We start from the raw sequence: 22188 nt of genomic DNA, 5'->3' as shown, positions 1-22188 counted from the left end.
GCAGTTAAATTGTCATGGGCATGTATAACGAAGATTTAAGGGGGCTCTAGTATGGAGGGGTACTTAGATTTTGTGTAAAAGGATGTACTGGAGAAGCTCTGGTACTTGCCTTTGTTGCTCTCTTTAAGTTGCTAAAATAATCTGTATGTAGATATCTATTAATTTGAAGAAAAAAATGGCCATCTCTTTTCTTTTCTCAAAATCTCTTTCAGTTGTCTATTAGCATGAAATTTGCTTCTCAAAATTTGTTTTAGCACCTGTTCTCGGCTTCATAGTCTGTCTTGTAGACCTTTACTATTCTTATTAACAAGTGTCCCGATCCTCCTATCATCGCGTAAGGGGCCGTGGAAGGAAGAGTTGGTTTTGGTTCTTATCCCCTTTTTTCATTAAAAAAGGGCTGCAGCCCAAGTATTTTATTGCATTATCAACTCTAGAGTAAACATAAAGCAAATCATTGCTACATATTTGTTACAACTTAAGGGGAAAATCAAATGACTAATAGATTGTTGAAGCAAAGAAAATTGCCTTAGAAGCAAACCACGCTAGGCCACTGTTTCCTTGCATTGATGAGTGCTATGCCACTGTTTCCTTCCATTGATGAGTGCCCCGGGACATCAGCTTTATGCGTAGTTTATTCATAAGCTTCAACGGGCAAAAGAATAAAATAATGAAAAAAAGGGAAAACGATAAGCTGCTTCTATTTTCTTGCTTTTGCTTTCTCCCAAGCTTTAGCAAATAAACATTGATATTTCATCGGCTCATGGTTTCATCGAAATTATTCTTGTTATCATTTTTTTTTCGGAAGAATATTAATTGATCTGGAATCACGGCATCCGATGAAGGTTTACTGAAATTACTCCCAATATTGGGGAAAATGGCGTTCCTTAACTTCCTTTGGAACTCGTAACTATGCATGTTGTGTATTAGGCTTAACCGCCCATATTTTATTCCATTTCCAGCAGCACTTCTCTTTCAAAGGGCCAGTTACCTACTAAGGGCATGCTTGGTGCTTGTTAAAGGGTGACTAATATAAAATTATGCAATTAATGAGTCAAAAATTATTCACAAAGGGGTGTATAAGTTTATTTGGTCAAAAGAAAAAAAAAGTACATCAGTTATAGAAATTTATTTCAAAGGAGGGTGAATTAATTGTAGCCATGCAAAGTTCTCTCTCCCTCTTTATTTTTTTTTTCCATTTTTTTATAATTTTATCCCACTAATCATGGGAGCATCTGCCCTGCCGAACATGTTTTATTTGGTGCTAGATTTTGTTGTCACTGAGGAACAACGGAGCATGTTTTTCAAAACATGAATGTACTGAAAGGATGATTTGCTGAAATTTTATGATAAAAAACAGATTGCCATTGGAACAAATACACCTGAGTATTTAATCAAATGCTGCAAGCATTGCTTTACCAAAAGAAAATGGTGCAAGCATTTGTGCGCCACCGTTTATTGAAAAGGGCGGCAGCCTCGTACATCAACCAACAAACATTTACAGGTTCATATTTACTTCAGACATTTTAATCAATGACATGTTTCCTAGAACAGAGTGGAACTAGGAAAGGATGATGCTTGGATCGAGCTCAGATCTTCTGGACAATTGGAGTACAGGCCGGAGTCTTGTTCACTGAAAGTTTATATTTACTTCTCCTTATAAATGTTACGTATGACTAGGTCTTGATGACTTGAGTCGTAGCTTTACATTGGTTACACACATAACAAAAAAAAAATGATGAGAATGAGTAGACATTATAATAGCATGATTAATCTAGAGCGGCTTTGTTCCAAGCAACAATTGGCTTTGGCAAGCCACCAAAAACTGGTCTGGTACTAGCATCAGATTTCGAAGTCCACTTGGAAGATGACCGTGTCGAGCCAGAATCCGAGTCCTGCAAATTTGAGGTGCTTGTTGATTTCCTTACGGCAGCAAGCCCATTGCCTGTAGGAGTGTCTTCGGCTGAAACGGCATTCTGTCGGACCAAGTCGATATCTACTGGCGTTCCCAACTTCAGCCTTGGAGCCAGACTCTTTCCTATTCTCCCTGCGAGCCCTCCGCCATCCTCCATTAGTATGTCTAGGGTATGCAAAAGAGGATCAGTATCAGCCTTTTGACGTCGCCTTATAGACTTCTCACTCTCTAATTTCTCATCACTACCGTCCCCAGCTTCAGCAACTACTGGTATCTCGACTGCCTCACCATTTTCCCATGGGAACCCATTTGCTAGGCTTGCAGACATCCTACGTTTGTTCGGGTATTCCGGACCAGAAGCTGGTGAGGTTTTAGGGGATTCATCTTCGAAGTAGAGGGAACTACTTATTTTGTAAACGGACATTTCAGTTTCTTCAGCAGCTGGACCCCCTTTAGGGGGCTTGAGACCATAATATCCCTGCAGACTGATCATCGCCGGGGAGATCTTGTGCTGAGGATTTATCAACTTCGGCCTTTGGAGTGAATCTGGAGTATCTCTGCAAGGGTGACGACCAAGAGTCTGTTCTCTGAAATAACGTTATAAAAGATGCTACTGAACGACCTTGGCATATTACAGCTAGTATCAATGACTTTTTTTTTTTTTTGGTATCAAGCTAGTATCAATGATTGCAAGTGGTTATCCAAGAGCAAGCAAAACATGAAACAAATTGATACAATGGTAAACAGCAAACACACCACAGTTCAATAATGTAATTGGAGAAGTGCTAATCAACCATTGTAAACTTCTTTAAAAGAAGTACTCTAAAATCCTTGTTTAACTATTCAAATTTAAATACTACGAAAATAATCAGCAGCAGTTCATTTTGTTTGAAACAACAGAAGAAAGAAAAATCTAAATCAGGTGAAGGTTTCATCAGCGTGCAATCAATTCTATTCTGTCTTATCAGCGGTCATTTATTTGATTTTCTTTGTGGACTTTATATCTATAAACAGCAATTCCAGATGTGAGCTCATGCAAGGAGAAATCATGCCATGCAAGTTGAAATACTAGAACTCAAATAGACAAAGATGGCAGGCTGGCACAAAAAGATACAATCAGTGGTCTGCTCATTCATATACATGGGACTAATCCTAAACCAGCTCCAAGTCAAATAATTTAGGAGTGCCATTTTAAGGAGCTTTAGAGAATGATGAGGTAAACCAGCACATTCCTCATGGCACAAAATAAAATGATTTAAAATTTGGAACTCTGCTCATTCTGAATTCAAAATTTTGCATGTTGTTGCAGGATTATCTTATTCCATGATCCTATACCCAAATGTTCATGTTCGATGGTTAACTTCATTATTCCTCATATTTTTCTTTTTCTTGTTTTACTAAACAAATATCTTTGCCCCACCAAGAGGGGAAAAATGACTTTCGTAACTAATAACCTTGCTCCTTCCAACTGCCATGACTGAACATGGTTCTCAGAGGTAAATCTGAGGCACGCCTGGTCAAATGCTCAAGACTAAACAGATGTCCGACATTATTACAAAAAGTCCAGGTTAAAAAAGGTGTCACTTTTTTCTCGGAAACATACTTTAGCAACGTTCAAAGTTGACCCCCCAGGTAACAGTGACAGAAGAACGCTTGGTTTATGTCATTAATGCTGTAATCAATGTGAGTTTACTTCTTGAGTATAAAAGAAAGACTAATACGTCTAGAATCTAAAATTTTGAAAGGGTCCTACGATCAGGTTATTATGCATGCAGGAGGCCTTATTCAGATCAGATATAAAGAAAGCATCCTAGCAATGTGCAAGGAACTAAAAATCAGCCTTTAACAATGCACTCTTAAGTCTAAGTAGTTGAGTTACCTTCTGCATGCAGAATGTCAATATAATTATACGAGGCCACGTGCAGGCTTGCTGAAGGAGGAGAAAAAATAGTCACTTGGAAGGATTTGATTTTTTCAGTTAACAATGGCAGGGCACTTTGATTTACTCCGGATATTTACAGCTAGTAGACAAAGTCTAAGCATCATGGAAACCTGTTTAACTAGGTGGTTTCTTGTAGTACAAGAAGAAGCATATTCAATAGAACAAATGTTAAAATCATTTACAGTAGAAGGTGGGAACTAGCTCCATGTACTCACTCATCTCAATGATTGCCCTAAAGTACATAGGTGTTTTTATGTACTGATACCATAAAGTCATATATGGTAAAGCAGCTACATCATAAAGTTGTTGTTCTTATAACATATTTGCTCATATTTTATCTTCACCTTATGCCATCTTCAAAATGCACCTTTATCCTAGCCCGAGGTATCATAATAGGAAACAAAATTTCAGCGCACTCAGGATTTCTGTGATATTGCAATATTCCAAGTGTACTAAAAATAATAGAAATGCTGCAATCAAGTTTTTTAGGTCTCCCAATGCTAAGATGCTGTCATCAAAGCATAAGGCTTGTCCTTTCCATCTAGAAGACAAAGCTTTATCTTATACAAGAATATCTGTAAACCAAAAGTAAACCCTCCTCATATTTACATTTAATAACTAAAACAGTGGAAAAAAGCTTCTCAGCTACAAATGTTATCTAGAATACCTGCAATCATGAAATTGCTATCAACATGAAACTAGTTTCCAGATAAGTACCCCATAGTCCCCTGTAGTCAAAGGTTTGTGAGAAGAAAAGTTTTCTGAAACCTCCTATATTTCTGAATTCTTATTTGAAACTTTTTGCAACCAAATGGAAGGTCGAATCAAACCAAAAGATTGATAATAATGTCACAGGCTAGGCATAACTAGAAGTGCACAAAAAAGATGATCACCTTCTAAATTTGAATTAAAATGAGGTCTGACACTTAAATACATCATACTTGAAAAGGATGGACTCTTGCATCTCTCACTTGAACCGAAATTACCACAGCATCAAGAATTTTCTGTGTCCAGGTAATCAATTAGTCATTAAAGATTTTAGAATTTGGCATGCGATTGAAAGATTAAGCAATTGACGAAAAGAACACCAATTTCTTTTGTTTATTGTTATCTCCCATCCATTAGATTCACTGAAGGGTAATTAAAACATTAAAGGAGATAAACAATAATAGACAATAAAAATAGCTTGCAGTCACAGCACTAAGGTGATCCAGCACGTAATAGCATCATTAAACTGAAGTCTTTGATGATGACATCATTCATGATCTTTTGAACAGTACGTATGACGCATGCCTCGAAGCATGCTAATTGGGTAGGCAGACAAACAGCCAATATGGTTCATTATTAAAGACATGACAAAGAATTACCTATAATTGGCTGCACCATTCAAATGGATGGTAGATGGGGAGTGGCGACCTGGCCAAGGAATCCGCAGCGTCCTGTGCGCAAACATCTGGCCATCCGTCGCCAAACCATTCATTCGCTTTATATCTGCAACCTAAATCATTAAAAGAACTTCCTTACCAAGTCTCGTAGCAGTCCATATTGGAAAAGATCAACTTCTACCTTATCCTACTAACAATCAATAGTAGGATAATTACAGATGGGATCAATGGCTGCCAGCATTATCCATAAGTACGATGAAAAGATGACATTTTAGCCACAATATACTTGTCTCTATAAGTCCACTGGTTAAGCTCATGAAAGGGAAAAAAAAAGTAATTGATCAACAAAAAGGCGCTACTTTGCATCAAACTAATCGAAGTGATACTAAAATCCAATACTCAAGTCTGAGAACTCCAATTACCTCAACACCATACATTATCGCAAGGCCAGCAAGAGTGTCCATCTTTGAAACATGGTGCTCGATATACTTAGCACCCGAATAACAAGAAGTCGGCGACGAAGATGCGGAAACGGAGCCATCCAACCGTCCCGCTGAAAGCAGACGAGAGGCCCCGTTCTTCCGGGCTCCCTCGTTCTGCATCTGAAGCGATTGGATGGAAACTAGGGGAACTTAAAATCCCCCAAAAAAATCGACACTTTTCTCGTCTACAACCCTAAAAATCCGATCGAATCTCCCTCGATCGGCCGATGCCGCGACACGGATTCAAGAAACCGGAACCCCATCGAATCAACCAACAGAAAATTCTCAAATCGAAGCGAGATCACCCAAAAGTACCGTAGATCGATAGATCTCGATCTCTGAACCCCGAGCACGGCCGGATCTCGATTGGCTTCGGCCCGGACTGTCTGGAGTTCCCCAAATCCGGGCGCGGGGGTAGCGTTAAAAAGAAAACGGCGTCGGTACCTTGCAGTGGAAGGTGGGAGGAGGAGCTTTTGCCGCTCTGGAAACTTGCCCGAAGCACTTTTACTAGTGCTGACGCCGTTCGCGGAATCGTCGACACGTGGACCGCTTCCAATTTCCGGACTCAGGGTAGTTAGTGCCAGCGCACAAAACGACAAAAAATTATTAGACGGATCAGACGCATTTAAGTGTATAATAACATTTTTTTTTTTCTTCTATTTTTGACACGACCGGACGATTTCATTCCAGAGACGGTCCACCTAATAATTCCTTCGATAATGAGAGCTGATTTCCGTCAGCCACATTCATCAAGTATAACTTTTTTGATGCACCTTTGTAAAAACCGATGGCCGTGATTATCTTGTGCACGATCACTTTTAAAGGAGCGAGAATGATTGGTTCCGCATGCGGACTCCGTGAGATCTGCTGTCCAATTTACTCGGTTGGGGCAGCGGCGCGGCGCCATCGGATTCGGACCACCTGCCGTTCTTACCATAAGCCCTCCAAATAATGCTTTGTTACCGTATTGCCCTACGGTTCCTACCGACGCCGTCTTCTTTGCAATCTATGTTACAAATGCTATCTATGCTCCCATATGGCCATATCTATCATATTTCAACCAGCATTGTTATTCCTCAAAGCATATGCAATGCGGGTCTTAGAGATGGTGTACAAAAAGTGGCAATTTATGATCCAATCCATCATCCCAATCCGTGAACGATCCGTTTTAAGTATGTTTGAGTTTAATATAAATGAATTTAGATCATAAATAGGTCGACTCAGCTAAACTTATTTATTAAATAATTAGATTTAAGTTTAAACTTTTGACCTATTTAATCTATTTTGATCCTTTTAATAATTGAGTCGGATTATAACCCGATCTATGTAATTTATTTAAAACATATTTAACATGTTTTAAATTTGTTTAACATGTTTTTGATTTGTTTAATCCAATCAGCTCAACTTATTTAATCTGTTTAAATCCATTTAATCTATTAAAAATTTGTCTAACCCATTTAATAAATGAATTATGTGGGTCGAATCAAGTTACCTGTTTAATAAAAGGTCGGATTCATATTTGAAATTTTGTCCAGTTTAATAAACAGGTTGGATTTGGATTGATAAACTTTTTATTCGACCTGCATCCAACCCGACCGGTCGGAGGATGCACTTGTTCATCTTGTACGATAACCTTATTGGCCTGCAACTTATGGCTCAATTTGGTTAAAAATTATATGTGTTGCCCTTAAAGTTTTTTTTATTCCTATCCAAATGAGAATAAAATTTCTAGACTTCAGTTTGATCTCACCTTTATTTTTTTTAGTACTTAGCTAGCCCTCCATCCATTTTAGTTCTTTATAAGAAACAAGGAAAATTCTAGTCATCCAAAATTTGATATACTAATAAACCCATAATTGATTATTCCAAAATATATTTCAGGTAGAAGAGAGTCTCTCTAGCAAAGAAAACAACATTAATAAACTTTCTAAAAAAGAAAAATAAAACCATTCGAGAATGTTTATTATCTTTTTATTAAAAAAAATTAGGGGTAACAATTCTTCAATCCTATTAGGTATCCGATCTCATCCAATTTAAATGAGGTAGATTTTACATGATCACAGCATATCCAAAGTGGATGCAAATAATAGTAATATCTGTTCCGTAGATGAATATAACTTTTCACAATTTTTAAAAAAATTAAAAAAATATATAAAAATAATTTTTATAGTTTTATTTGATCTAATTCTGCGTAAATTTTCGGCCAACTAATTGCCTTCTCTGAAAAAAAGAGAGAGACAATACATTTTTGCTAGACCATAAATTATCATGTTTATTTGAATATAATTTTCTGTTGAAGTATTTTCTAACACGCGTTATTAATTTTTTTTTATTTCCGAGTTAAACGTATTTTCCAGAGTTTCCAAATAATTTTCTGCATGGGAAGCTTTCAAATGCGCGGGAAGCGAGATAAGAAAGAACGAAGAGCCGGGGGAGGGCGAAAACCAAGAAACCAAAAACCTCGGAGAAGCCTCTCCGATGGCGAGCCTTCACCTCGCCGATTCAAACCCCCTCCTCCTCAAACCCTCCCTCTTGTCTTCCTCCTCCTCCTCCTACTACTACTCCTATTTGAAATGGCGCAGCCACCGTCTCCTCCCCTCAGTCCCTCCCCTCCCCATCCCCCTCTTCCAAGACTCGCCGCCAGTTCATAGCCGAGACCGCCTCCTTCTCCCTCGCGCTCGCCCCGCTCTGGCCTCCACCCGCCACCGGCGAGGTCCGACGAGCCGGCCCTCTCCGAATGGGAGCGCGTCTACCTCCCCGTCGACGTCGGCGTCGTCCTCCTCGACATTGCCTTCGTCCCCGACGACTTGAACCACGGTCTGTCTCCGATCATCCAATCTCTCCTTTACCGCCTCTCTGTTCCTCCCAACCCGATTTCTTGGAAATCCTTGATTTTTAAAACCTTTTATCAGTTCTTGAAAATTGGCAAATCGCGTTGTTATTTTCTCTAATCTTGAAAGAAATTGAGTGTTAAAACATCGTGTCAAGTAACCCTAGAGTCGCTAGCTATTTTGGTTATAACTATTTGCTGCTTAATTTATTATTCTGTCTTGGAATTTTATTCTAAAGGGACCAAGCAACCAAATCTCAACCAGCATCACTGACTGCAAAATTGTCATGAAGATGCCAACTTGTCAAGCTGGTAAAGTTCTTGGCAGGAAGACTAAGTGACCTGGCATCGTATCCCACCTTTACTAGGTTTGGAGGGTTAGCGGTATTTGGGGAGAGGGCTGCCCCGTTGTGTAGTTTATTGCCTGCAGGCCATTCTATCAGGGAAAAAAAAGAATCATTGGAAACTACTGACTATAAATTTATGGCTTGATAAGCTCCCCACAGCATATCAAATTTAAAAAGTTTTACGCTTCTTGCATGTTGTCCATGTTGGGATCTTGTTTTCCTGTAAGAAAAATTGAGCTTCTTTACATGCTTCCTCATGAGTTCAGCTCTGCTTAGGCTTCCCCTGTTCTTATGGTGAAAAAGATTTAAGATCCATCTCTTGTCTTGTTTGCATCTTACGTGACTTGTTAAATTGATTGTCCTGTACATTCGTCAGTTGTTCCTCAAAGTTTTACAATGCATTGACACAAGCAAACTCATCTTTGCTACAATGAACTTGTAGTTGTGTGGTATCATCTTAGTTATAAAGTCTCCTAATGCCAAGTGATGTTTGTCAACAATATTAAAGCACATTTCCATTTTAGTCCCCCTCCCCAAGTTTTATTAAAATATTATAATCAACGTCCCAGCCTCTAGTTTGTTTCAGCTAAGGTTTTTACGAGTCTTGTGCAATTCTTTAGCCATAGTTCCGAGTTCACTTTAATAAATATTTCTGCAAACTTGTAATGCAAGTATTGATGTCTAGAAGTTCTTTTAGGGGACTATACGGATATCTGGTTACCACATCCTATGATATCTCATAGAGGTATTAGTATATGGTGAAGCATCTGAGAAGGAGGAGGATACTGTGAGGATCAGAGAAATCCTTTCATCCTGCTATTCCACAATTTTTGGGATACTATAATTCGTCATGGTATCCCAAAAATCTTGGAATTGCTGGATCATCTGCCATCACAATACAACTTCTCACTTCCTCTATCTGCTCAAGTTGTTCAAACTTTAATGCTTCATTTGTTTGCTTTCATGGATGATCAAATGTCATTTCGTTCCATTTTTAGTAAAATAATGAAGGATATTCCATTAATAATGCCAAAAGGGGTGGAGGGGGTTGACTTAGTTTGTACAATGTTAATCGCCTTTATGGGTCATGAACCTTTAGTTTAGTTTAGTTGAGTAATGTTAAGGAAGAATTTGATATTACAGGCATACTGTGGTCCTACACCCTTTTCCAACCAAATTTGCATGCACGTTCTTTAAAAATTAAATTAAGAAGGTGTAGTCCATCTCCTTCAGGCTTTCTATTGGGGACAAGGCAAACGATACTGGAGACAAAAGATGGAGGCAACACTTGGTTCCTGTGCTCCATCCCTTCTGCAGAAGATGATGATTTTAACTACAGATTCAATTCCATAAGCTTCAAGGGGAAGGAAGGTTGGATTGTTGGAAAACCTGCAATTTTGTTATATACATCAGATGCTGGAGAAAGCTGGGAAAGAATACCTCTGAGTGCGCAACTTCCTGGAGATATGGTAGCCACACCCTCTGTCATTATTTTTAGGCATTTCCTCTTGTTTTGCATTTCCGGCGGAAATAAGTAACAAAAGGGAGAAAATAATTGGAGAAAGATGTAAGAAGACTTAAGAACAAGAGGAGGTGGGAGAAGAGAGAGAGAATCTAGGATGTTTAAGTGAATCTCGTAGACAATTCAGAATCATGGTGGCCACAGGATCAGGACTTATAAATAATTACAATAGAAACTTCTCTCTCTTTTTCTGTGGAAAGGTAATGCTTAATCTGCTCCATTTTCCTGCTTATTAATCTTGTACAGTTATTTGTTTCCAAGTAGAAGATGGCTTTTGGATTTGATCAGAGGCAGATCTTGATATGTATCTTATCATGTCTATTTCTTTTTTTCTATTTTGTCCCTTCCCTTAACCCTGTTTTTGGAGCATCTTAGCACAACATATTGTGATACATCCGAGATGGCTGTTCATTTTTTTTTCCCGACTTCAACGTTGGTTTTCTTAAAAAAAAAAATTTGGCAAAAAGCATGCAGCATAGTATGTTTTATTATACCAAGTGCTGAATTCTTTCATTTGGATCTTGTTTCCTTTCAATGTATTGCATTCGCACTTGGTCTGTTGAAGAATAACGAATCCTGAAATTCTTCTGCTACCACTGTATCTGTCATAACAGGCCAAGCTAACATGCCATCCACAATTTTTCAACTTGTAGAATGGACATACTTTTTTTGTAGATAACTGAATTTACTATGGTAACCAAGTTTTTTTTCCCCCCTTAATGAGAGAGAGAGAGAGAGAGAGAAAGAGAGAGAGAGAGAGAGAGAGAGAGAGAGAGAGAGAGAGAGAGAGAGAGACTATGGTAACCAAGATGGCATGTATCTTGGTTAAATTCAGTATGATCATTGCCATTAAGAGTGACTGTAATTGTAAAACCTAGCACTCAGTTATAAACAATAATGCCAAGCAGCAATTACCCAGCGGCCCTATGGAACCAACTGCACAATTTAATCTCCTACCATCTAGAATACACCTGATAACTTTAACTTCTCCAGCCTCCTCTAAAAATGTTGCTCTCTGCCTTTGCCATGCTATGTTTGGCACGAGAAACTTCTACTATGTTTGATGTCCTATGAGGATGCTCACTCATATGTGTACAAATCCTGCTGTATGGAAATAATTTTGGTTAAGCGCATATTTTTGTCCTCCAACATTGATGTTGCTCGCATCTTATAATTTACACTTGCCTTTTTGGCTAGGTATGCCCTTGAGGGGATCTTTTGTATGTTCAAACTTCTTCCTCTTTCATTCATTAGGCCATCCTATGTAATAGTTTGCTATAGGAAGGAAAAGGAATAATGAACACAACTGTCTGTCAACTATTCACAAATGCACATTATTGTTATACGTAACAGTAATGGTGTCTTCAGAAGTGTGAGAAGTCTAAACATGCATGTGTGTATGTTAGATATTCTTCTGCAAATATTCATGTTGGATTTATTTAAATTATCAATTTGAATCTTAAACATTGTCCAAATTCAAAAGTGATATCCTTATGATATCTAGCAATCAGGTGATAATGTTCATTGTGAAATGCCCCCCAAAGGACAATATTTTACTTTCTATATTTTCACTGGGGATCCAAAATCTCATGCACCGAATATTGTCTATGTCAAATGCTAAATATTTTCAGACACTCTGTTGGATTTGTGTAAGTTTCAGACATGTGTGAAATAGAGCTGCAAGAGTGTTGGCTAGACTGGAACCTTCTTATCCAGGCAAAGTGACATTCAATCGATGCCTGATCCCAAAAGTTCATATTTGGGGCTTGCCCAAGTATACTTCTAACTGGACTACTGCTAATGAACTTGTCCACTTGCAAATCACAAATCACTATACGTCATGAAGGTTTGGAAGTGCCGAACTCATTCTAGCTCCACTGCAAGTTAATGGAGCCACTGAGATGCATATAGGACATTAGAAATAATTTAATCAATTGGGACCAGCTTCCTAGGTGTTATCAAAATTTAATTAGCATATCTAGCAAGATCATATAACACTATCAATTTAAATCTTGATGCAGGATGAAGCATGGGCAGCCGGGGGAAGTGACATCTTGTTAAGAACAACAAATGGAGGGAAGACTTGGACACGTGATAAAGCTGCAGATAGCATTGCAGCACATCTATATTCTGTAAAGTAATGGTTCTTTGATCTAAACTTGGATGCTGCTCGGCATCCCTTCATGAATAATCCAATGGGTTTGATTTTAAACCTTTTCAACTTACCTTAGACATTGTCATCAAGTTTATGATACACAGACCGACACAGCACACTATTCTTGTATGCACCTTTCTGTGCAGATTTATCACCGATGACAGAGGTTTTGTACTAGGGAATGATGGTCTTGCTGCGATATCTTGCTTGATTCAATGAGCCCATAAGAGAATTCAGTTTTGTGAAGCTGTATGTATTAAATTTGCATTCTTATCTACAATAATCATGATATTCCTATAAGTCCAATTCTCACAGTAAGCTGTTCAGGTATCTGTATCTTTGCTGCAGCTGATTGTAACTTATTTTTACATGAGCTCTATAGACAGATAATATAAATCTGCAGCAAGAAAAAATTAGCAGAGTGAAAATAGTGCTGTTTTTCCAAGCTTCTGCAGACAGCATTTTATCTTCATGGGATGCAACTACTCGTACGATCCTGAAACCTGAGGCAATTTACCAGCAGAAGGAATTTTATGTTGCAAATTATTTAGATCTTGCACCAAACTTCACCACATTAGCCGAGGTCTTTCTAATGTTGACACTGTTCACCATGGCTTCATTAATGCCCTTGTGTTTCATGGCCTAAAAATTTTCATTGTTCTGGAAACCTGGGTACGGCAAAATGGGCACCGTGTAACAGCCGCCGAACATCTATGACACAAAACGTGGCCACAAGGAACGACAGCTATGTTGACCTCAGCATTCAGACAGACACGGCATGACCATGCTGTTTTAGCTGCATCAGCTTCTTTGATTGCTGCATCAGCCTTTTCCTGCAAGGGTCATATTAGGAGTAAACAAGCAGGTACAAAGAAATCAAGGGCTAAGCAATCTGCATGATTTCAAGCACTGCTTAATGGGATTGCAAGCAAGTTTTTATAAAGGGGAAAGGGAAAAAGCAGCAGCAGCACGTAGAAAGCAGAAGAGAGGTGGCATTCTGGTTAGAATGATCATGCAGAGCTTTCTCATTAAACATCACCAAGCTGTTCCAAAAAAAAAGAGAAGAAAAAATAATTGTTTATTTTGCAGATTATACGTTTATCAGGTTATACCACAACATAAACTGTCTCATTATGAGGATTCTTAGTGAACATGTTTCATCTCCATTTGTTCAGGTTCAACTTTATAAAGCTCCTGTTACCTCCTGGAGTTTCCAGGATTTCCTCCACAAGCTTATCAAAACTCTTAATGGCCCTTTTGTCCAAATCTAAGCTCTTCACATGATACCATCCCAAATAGTTATAACCACTCATTGCTCATCCGTATCTTTACGGTATACCACTAGATGTTTTCATCAGCTATATACGATGTAAATAGCCAAGTTTGGCTAGACCTTTGCACACAAACTGTGATGACTGATGATCACCTCTTTTTTAATAAATCGCAAATGTTTGCCAATGAATTAGGCTGCACCAAGCACAATTTTTCATAAAGAAAATGCAAAGTGCATAAACTGAGAAATGGAGCGTACACACGAACTAGCTTTATCAGAGCCAAAGCATGGCTGAACAGACTAGCGAACCACAAAACCACAACTAACTTGGCCCAACTATGTTATATGATTGCCTAAGAGAATCTTCCAGAAAATATACGACCGAACCAATTTTTCGTAGAAATATGCAACATGGCAAATTTTACTAAAATGTCCATGTCAATGGTATTCTAGAAGACCTATCGTCCAACTTCTCAGGCCCTTCTTTAAATATTGAGAACTCTATTATTTTGGTTATACATTTTTTTCTAAGAAAGAAAACCGGATGTGAGAAGATCAGCCAAAGTGTTCAAAGCCTCAAAACTAAAGCCCTAAATGATCAACCTCTCCTAGGCTAGTGGGCTCTAGCAAATGACCCAAGAATTACTTGCCATCAATCAGTATTATATCTATCAATCACCAAACAGTAATTGTCTTCATATGCCCCCGAACTTTCAGCATATTTTGGTGAACAAGCTAAAAGAAAGGCTTGAGATTGCTTTCTTCTCGTACATCCCAACTCCATAAGACAAACAACACTCATCTCTTCACAAATGACATCTTGCTTTTCTCCGCTCAATCACCTCAAAACAAACTTTTCACTCAAATCCAAGGTTTTTAGATCTATATATATCAGTTATCTCGGCGGATGGCGGATAAAAAAATATTCAGGCTCAAAACTCGACTCGAGATCGATCAAGCCTTAATATCCAAGCTTGAGTTCAACTTGATAAAAGAAAAAAAAGCAATACTCGAGATCTATTTGATTTGACTCGAATATCAATCGAGCCATACTCAAACTCGAATTTCAGCCTTGGTCATAATTGAAAATAAAATTAAAATAAAATAAAATATTATATTATATTTTAAAATAATAAATAAATAATATATTGTAAATAAAAATACTATATTAATAAAAATATTTATGCTTAACTAGGCTCACGAGCCTTCAATTCAAGTATTTTGCTACTCAAGCTCGATTTGAAAAACTATTCAAGCTAGTCGAGCTCGATTTGAAAAACTATTCAAGCTACTTGAGCTCACATAGTCGAATCGAGTCAAGCTTGCACCCGTGTCGAGCTCAAGCAGCTTGAGAGCTGTTTGGCTCATTTGGATCCCTAACCAAGACGAACCGAGATCGTTTATCTCGGCTAATATGGTATGTCGAAAAAATTTTGAGGGAATCGAGATTTTCCAAGATTTTAGCTAGTATTTTCAAACTAAGATATTGATGTCTCAACATGTGATATTTAAACTATATTTAAATATTGATTTCAATATTTCTTAAAATTATATTTAAAAAAGTACGAAAGTGATTGAAAAACGTCGCTGATATGATATCTTATTAGTTGATATCTCAGATTTTATTGGTTTATCTCGGCTAAGATAATAGGACCAAAATTTTTACATATATTGTATCAGGAGGTGCCCGACACTTAACACAAATAGAGACCTTAGTAACCTTGCTTAGATCCTTGACCTTTGTTTCCGCATAATATAAAACACAAATGCAGGAATTGGAATAATCTTCCATGGTTGACATAAATTACGATTATAAGATTTTTTTTTTTTTAATTAACTACTACTTTGCAACTTCCCACCATAATCTTGATAAGCAATAATTCCACTCATTTAAATTAATCCCCTAACCTGTGATTCCCCAGAACCCTCATGATTGCCCTTAATATTTTGTAAATCTTTGAAAATAATACTCCTGAAACTATCATCAGCCATTGCCAAATGATTTGAGAATCATTTCAAACAAATAATAGAAATAATTAATAGAACCAGCTTATCAATGGTAAAACATTCATTAGCAAGGAAATAAGAAACAAACCTGCTCAACCAAAAGGCCCACTTGAGATTCTTTAAGCTGTTCTTGCAGATCAAGAGTTGTTTGCAGTAGTGTCTGCTTCTCAGCGTCCATATTGATCCCGGCAGCTGAAAGCATGTCATGAACCGCTTGCACCAATTCTGTAGCAGATACTTTGCCATACTGGAGCTCTTTAGAGACCTGAAATTAGAAAGACCCTTTAGGTATTGATAAATAAATCAAAAATTGGCATTCTATGACACGTTATATAAAAACATGTAATCTAACCTCAATTGCAGCTTTCCCACGCCCAGCATCTTTGGATGCCTGGCCGTGCAACATCTTATTTTCAGGTAGGCCCTTACTGCTCCCAGGTAGGGATGACAAGGAAGATGCATCTGCCACTGAAACACTTCTAAACGAGAAAACTTGAGTAGAGAGTAGTACTTGGGTCTCTCCAGATGCTGTTTCCACAGGAAATCTGTAGAGTGTTTGACCAGCAGATGGCCTTACATCTTCTGGAACTCTGCCATACCTCAGTTTCTCCCCATCTCTTCCCGTCTTCCATGCAACTATTTCTCCTGTGTAAAATGGGCGTAATGGAAGGAACTGCACCTGAAGAGCATCCTGAGGCAACAATTCCTTCCCCACCAAAATTTTGGTCCTGCCTTCATGATTGATAACCCCAATTTCAGACCCTAGTTTGAGCACTTTGAGAACTGTCTTCTCTGAACCATCTGGGCAGGCAAACAGTGGCCCAATGGGCAATATTGCAGGTGCCCCCAACACCTGGCTCACAACATTGGCGACAACATCGTATATCGTCATAAAGCTTGGAGGATCTGCAACTAAAATACGAGTCCTTGATTTGTCCACAAAGTAAATAGTTCGATTCCTTGTACTACCTCCCCATTCTGGAATAGGATAACCCTTCACCACCCGTGTAATATCCAGAAGCTTTGGAAGTAGACAAAATCGAGTGTAAAGGGATTGAACAAATTTCAATCTCTCTGCCATGTGTTCCAGTGAACTTTGTATCTGCAACAAACTCAGACCTTCAAATGAGGGCAAGTGATTGGTTATGCTATTAATTAGAACACACACAGCATCCTGTAGTGACTTGCTTAAAAGCTTATCAATTATTTTATTCACCGGTACATTCCCTATCTGGTGCACAACCTGTAATTGGTGTTCTTCATCTAATTCCTGCAAGGGAGAATATCAATAAGTATAACGACACTGATGGTCATATTTCATGCAAGACCCGCAGAAAATAGAGAAGGATCACATAGCAAATACAGCATACCTCAACAACAATGTCAGAAAGTTTTTTGATTCCCAAGGCCATACATATAGCATCAGGAAGCTCAGGATGAGCAAATCTTAATCTGGAAGTATCTATATTACCAAGGAACTGGGCCCCATAGGGATCAACATATACACATGATCTTGCCAAAACAAGCCTGCAGCCATCATCCGGGACTATTGCATCAGTTATCCAGTCCGGTGCATCAGATATTGCAGTAGCCCCAGAACATATGAAATTCAATATTTCCATCACTGCCCGGAGTTCATTTGGATTGAGACGTTGATACCCACATGCCTTTTGGATACTCAGAAGAAAATCTCTTGCATAGGAAATAGTGAGAACCTCTTGTAGGCCAATTTCCTTGAGGATCCTAACAAATGGGAGGTATAGACTGGGGAGTTCAAATGCAAAAGGCGAGAGGTTAATTGTCAGATGAACAAAGAGAGACTTCACTGTAACCAAACGAGTGCCATTAGCAACCGGCACAAATGCCATTTTCTGCAGTTCTGCCATATCTGCCAAGAAAGGTACATCTGGGATGTAAAATTCAAGCATGGTCTAAATCCTATCTTCTGATTATTATTTTTTTGTTTGCAAATTTGTGTGGGTTGAAACATAGCTTGAATTAAGAGATATGCAACAAAGTCTTTTCTCACATCTCCATAGTTTAATGTCCAGTCTTTTCTCACATTTCCATTAGCTTAATGTCCCCATTCAAGGCAGATGAAAATGAAACTAACATAGATTAACTAGTTCAAGGATGGCTTCCAAAAACATGAAGATATAGACAAACAAAATCTGCTCATAATCCATAGCACATGACAATTAATAAGAAATGGTCTACAACTACATAATCAAAAATATACATAACATGCATTTACCGACCTGAAGAAGAAAGTGTTCCCCAAACCTTGTCCAGGTACTTCAGAATTTCTAGAAAAGCATATTCTACTGTAATCATGCCTGATGAAGTTGGCCAGTGTGCAAGGGTATCTTCGCCATTATCTCTTCCAACAACCTGTGGTCATTTTTCATAAAACCCCTAAATGTAAAACACTTAAAAGCAAATGATACATTGAATAAATTAACTCAAATGTATTCACTATTCTTACCTGCAAATGCTTCAAGACTGGAGAAAAGGCTGGAGGGCTCCTCAGGCGAAATGCTGCCCAAGAATATTCTGGAGGAACAACATTTTGTTTGGCAAGAATGGGAGCAGAACTCCAAGCCAGCGGCCAATCCTTCAACAAAATTGCTTCTCTATATGAAGAAAGGACCCTCTTTCCACCTTTCTTACCACCAACACTTGGAAAACCTTTTTCCGCAGGTACAAATGCAATCTTACCAAGCTTTTCACAGAAAGCATTGTCATAAAGAGTTGCAAAGTTTGTAAATATTGAATCCACAACAGATTCAGCTAAGGACCATATTTCAAAAGGAATTTCATTTTGTGTACTTGAAAATTCTTCCTCAAAATCATCAGGATCTTCTATATGTTCCATCGCTAGGCTTCCAAGTGTTTCTATTTTCTTTGCACATTCAACTATGACATCGTCTTGTGAGGATGTCCGAAGGCCTGTTTTCTTCAAAATGCGAAGCCAGCCATCCGTAGTAAACCTCTCACCAGGAAACTTGTCTCGTTCTCCAGAGAATACTGACATCAATAAAGAATCATACGGATCAAGAAGCTCCCTTGGCTTGAATAACTCAGTACAAAGTTCATTAGCATTATGTACAAAGTTAGTCTCTTTCAAGGTGCTCAATACAGTGGAGTCTAATTGCAGATTTTTCCAATTTGTATATAAATACAATAAAATTTCTTCCTGTTCTCCTGAAGTCTTTCTTTCAAACCTAGGTAAGGCAAATCTCACTAATACTTCTTGATCACTTAATTCACTGACTCCAAGAGCGTGATAAAATAGAATTGAATCAATAGAGTTAGAAAGACATCGTTCATCGCAAGGATGAAAGAATGAAGTTGGAGAAACAATACACAGATCAGGGCCAGACAACCTTGTGTAGGTACCCACAACTGTTTTATATATCGGAAGTTCTCTCAGCACTTCCAACTCCTCCCTTTTGTATACACACCCATTGGCTGATCTAAAATCCAAGGTAAAAAGAGTAAACAATCTATCACAATTTTCATTTGATAAATTCGGTGGCATGGAAAAATAGCCAGCATTTTTAGCTGCAAGTAATTTGGACGCAATCACTTGTCCAAGTGTTTGCCCAGCTGCAGGAAAAAAGTTACATGGTATGTCACAATCCAGGAAGGATATATCGTATAAGGGTATTTTAAACTGACTAAGCAGAGTAAATAACCATGGATATCTTGATTTTGTCAACTGAAATGCAGCATGATACAACTTTTTTAGATCAGATTCTGCAATATCATTGTCAAAAGTATTCAGCAACTCATCTGTTTCCCTATTCGAGTCTGCAACTCCACTGAGAAGAGTTGGATCGGTAATTGGCGGCACAAATACTAGATGATGCTCTTTTACACGACATAAGCCTGGACTATCAAGAAAAGCAGGAATCAAGGGCCAGTCAGCTACAAGTGAAAGTTCCCCATTTGAGGCTCTAAAAATCTTCCAGAACAATCGTATCCATTCAGGAGAAGGTCCATCACCTGGTAATTCTGCCATATTGTCCCATGAAACCCAAGGAGTCTTACTAGTGTCCATTACACGATTTACCCAACGCTCACTAAAGAGATGCCTCAGATGACTTGACAACAAGTGGGGAGAGAAATTTTTTAATTTTAAAAGACTATGAAAAGTCTGGTTAGAGAGAAAGGCAGCCAAGGAAGGTTTTTCTAAGCATTGTGGATGGATAAAGTTATCTGCTAGCGGACGCATAAGTAACTGTTGCTCCTTGCTCCCAATCCAAAGTTCAGTTGTCCCCAGCCTTGTAAGGCACTTTGTTGCAGATGGAAATGGCATGCCATAGAGATCAGCAACTATACATAGAAATGGCTCATCCATGTATATACTGCTACCTGCAGTCGCTCTATGAGCTAGAGGGCCTCCTGCCCTGCCAATGTCCTCAACAACCCCACGTCCGAAATCATATAAAGCCTTGCCAAAATATGTCATCAGATCAAGAGCATCACCACCGGAAGTCCCTGAGCTCTGTCTAAGAGCATGATGAGATATTGTCATGTTTGTGTTCGACGAAGAAGGTGCCATATTTGTAGACATATGGACATTTTCAACCTGCATATCATTAATTGCCACTGATCCAGGAATTCTGGTAAAATTTGATAACTTCTGTAGCTGAATATCAGAGACACAATATTCTAGAACCTCTATGTATGTTTCAATAGACCTAAGTGGAACAGAAGGAGAAGCTTTAAGAAGATTCCGGACCATCTTAGGTCTGATTTCTCTAACCTTGATTCCCACAGCTTGAATTTCCCTGACCAATTCCCATGGTACAGAGAAAACAGGATAAAGTTCCTTGATGAAACTATAAACACCAGATGGTGGCCATTTATCACCTTCACCACTGTCGGACTGAGACAGGAACATACCTTCATCAGCTTTGACAACATTTCCATGGTAAAGCTGCCAGACAGGAAGATCAACAAGACGAACATAGAAAGGCCTTATCACTTGTTCAATTAATAATTCCCAATCTGCTACGGGTGCTTTAATTGAACTAGAATGACGGACAGCAGCATCAAGCTCATTACAGGATGTTGACTGCTGCTTAGATCTTGGCCAAAAGGAGTAAAGTCTATCACCATAAGCTTGTATAACAGAACTCACAGCACGTGCAGAATTTGATTCAATAGTAGAATTCAAGGGGTCCTTCCTCAGCTTTTGAAATTCTAACACCATCTCAACATACGAATCACGAACGCAGAGCATCAATTCCTTGTTCCAAGCATCTATTAATTGATTTCTCGCATCATGTTGCAACTCTGGAAAAGTCATTTCAAGTGGACTGTTAAAAAGATACCGTCCACCATTGTGGCATACAAGGAAATATCCAAGAACAGTGACTGGCATATTAATAGTTCCAGAGAGGGGAAGAGGAGACAATATACAGCTGGATGTATGTGCACTTATAGGCTGTCCATTCTGTGAAATGTGAGCGGCAACTCCAGCAACAGGTGTCAAGTTATAAGCAAGGTACCGCCTGAAATGCAGTACTATGTTTGATGAGGATAATATCAAGCATTAAGAGAATATCAGGAGGAAAACATAATGTGAATTCTATTGGCAGTCTAGATATGTCCTTAACTCTCCATGGGGCAGTCTGCACTAGATTTGCATGAACATAATGGATGCAACACCAGATCAATACCACATTACTGCATCACCTGCTCTCATTATGGAGAAATTCATGATTCAGCATGAAGGCACTTATATAATGGGTCGGTCACATGCTTTAGAGAAAAAGATGAACTTTTTTCTTTCCTCCAAGTTGGAAAAATAATGTTAAATATTTGACTCAAGAAAATCATGATATGACCAAAAGATGCAAGTACTCAAAAGTATATCCTAACTAATCCATCTAAAACAGCTCCGAATCTGATTTTAGTTCCTAATGAAAAAAATGGTTGCTCCAACTAAAAGATGCAAACCACCAATAAGTATACAGTTGCCTAGCTCTTAAATCATCATATGACCACAAGATGAAAGCCAACCAAAAATTTATGCTAACTAAGCACATCTAAAAAAGCTCTAATTTTAATTCTTACTGAAAAAGGAAGTAACTAAAAAATAAAAGTCGTGTAATAGACAAGTCTTGCGCAACCAATGGCCAACATAACCATTTGCACTTTTAATTTTAGTAAATAATACAGCCTGCTAGAGAAAAACTTACGGTACAATATTCCAGGATTCGAAAAACTCATTTTTACAATTCCACACCCGCTAGAGAAAGTCATAGATATACTTAAATCCAAAATAAATTCCTCATTCAAGATAAAATAGCATATTCAAAC

General features: G+C 38.3%; 2 protein-coding genes and 1 pseudogene across 4 annotated transcripts in view; 1 reads left to right on the top strand and 2 right to left on the bottom strand.

Moving 5' to 3' along the window:
- Positions 1–1411: 1411 nt before the first annotated feature.
- LOC103716908 lies at positions 1412–6210 on the bottom strand. Of its 3 annotated transcripts, none has more exons than XM_039115109.1 (3): positions 5662–6210; positions 5222–5542; positions 1412–2499 (listed from the first exon to the last, which is right to left on the bottom strand). In XM_039115109.1, exons 2-3 carry the CDS (start codon positions 5332–5334, stop codon positions 1767–1769), a joined length of 846 nt encoding a protein of 281 aa, XP_038971037.1. In that variant the 5' UTR covers positions 5335–5542; positions 5662–6210; the 3' UTR covers positions 1412–1766. The 3 variants fall into 3 exon arrangements, with proteins under 3 accessions (XP_038971037.1, XP_008803333.1, XP_008803340.1); XM_008805111.4 differs by having other exon boundaries at positions 5222–5352; XM_008805118.4 differs by having other exon boundaries at positions 1412–2469; positions 5222–5352.
- A 1986-nt stretch (positions 6211–8196) lies between these two features.
- Positions 8197–12981, top strand: LOC103718588 (annotated as a pseudogene).
- LOC103716924 (sacsin) overlaps positions 12830–22188 on the bottom strand; it is a 26687-nt gene continuing 17328 nt past the window's right edge. Inside the window, exons 8-13 of the mRNA XM_008805130.3 lie at positions 18341–21377; positions 18114–18246; positions 17226–17743; positions 16208–17125; positions 15944–16120; positions 12830–13408 (exon numbers count right to left, since the gene is read on the bottom strand). Of these exons, the coding sequence (XP_008803352.1) occupies positions 13211–13408; positions 15944–16120; positions 16208–17125; positions 17226–17743; positions 18114–18246; positions 18341–21377 (4981 nt within the window). The 3' untranslated portion in view covers positions 12830–13210. The remainder of the gene's footprint in view (positions 13409–15943; positions 16121–16207; positions 17126–17225; positions 17744–18113; positions 18247–18340; positions 21378–22188) is intronic.

The sequence above is a fragment of the Phoenix dactylifera genome, chromosome 17 (assembly GCF_009389715.1).
Source record: "Phoenix dactylifera cultivar Barhee BC4 chromosome 17, palm_55x_up_171113_PBpolish2nd_filt_p, whole genome shotgun sequence".
Taxonomy (NCBI): Eukaryota; Viridiplantae; Streptophyta; class Magnoliopsida; order Arecales; family Arecaceae; genus Phoenix; species Phoenix dactylifera.
This window is presented reverse-complemented; position numbering and strand designations above follow the sequence as displayed.

What these genes read in the sequence shown, in the direction of transcription:
- LOC103716908 (XM_008805111.4), bottom strand. Translation starts at nt 5,841, where the DNA reads ATGCAGAACGAGGGAGCCCGGAAGAACGGGGCCTCTCGTCTGCTTTCA. An exon ending in CGATAATGTATGGTGTTGAG is followed by an intron (nt 5,353 to 5,661) that starts GTAATTGGAGTT and finishes TTAATGATTTAG; the next exon opens with GTTGCAGATATAAAGCGAAT. An exon ending in AATGGTGCAGCCAATTATAG is followed by an intron (nt 2,500 to 5,221) that starts GTAATTCTTTGT and finishes ACGTTATTTCAG; the next exon opens with AGAACAGACTCTTGGTCGTC.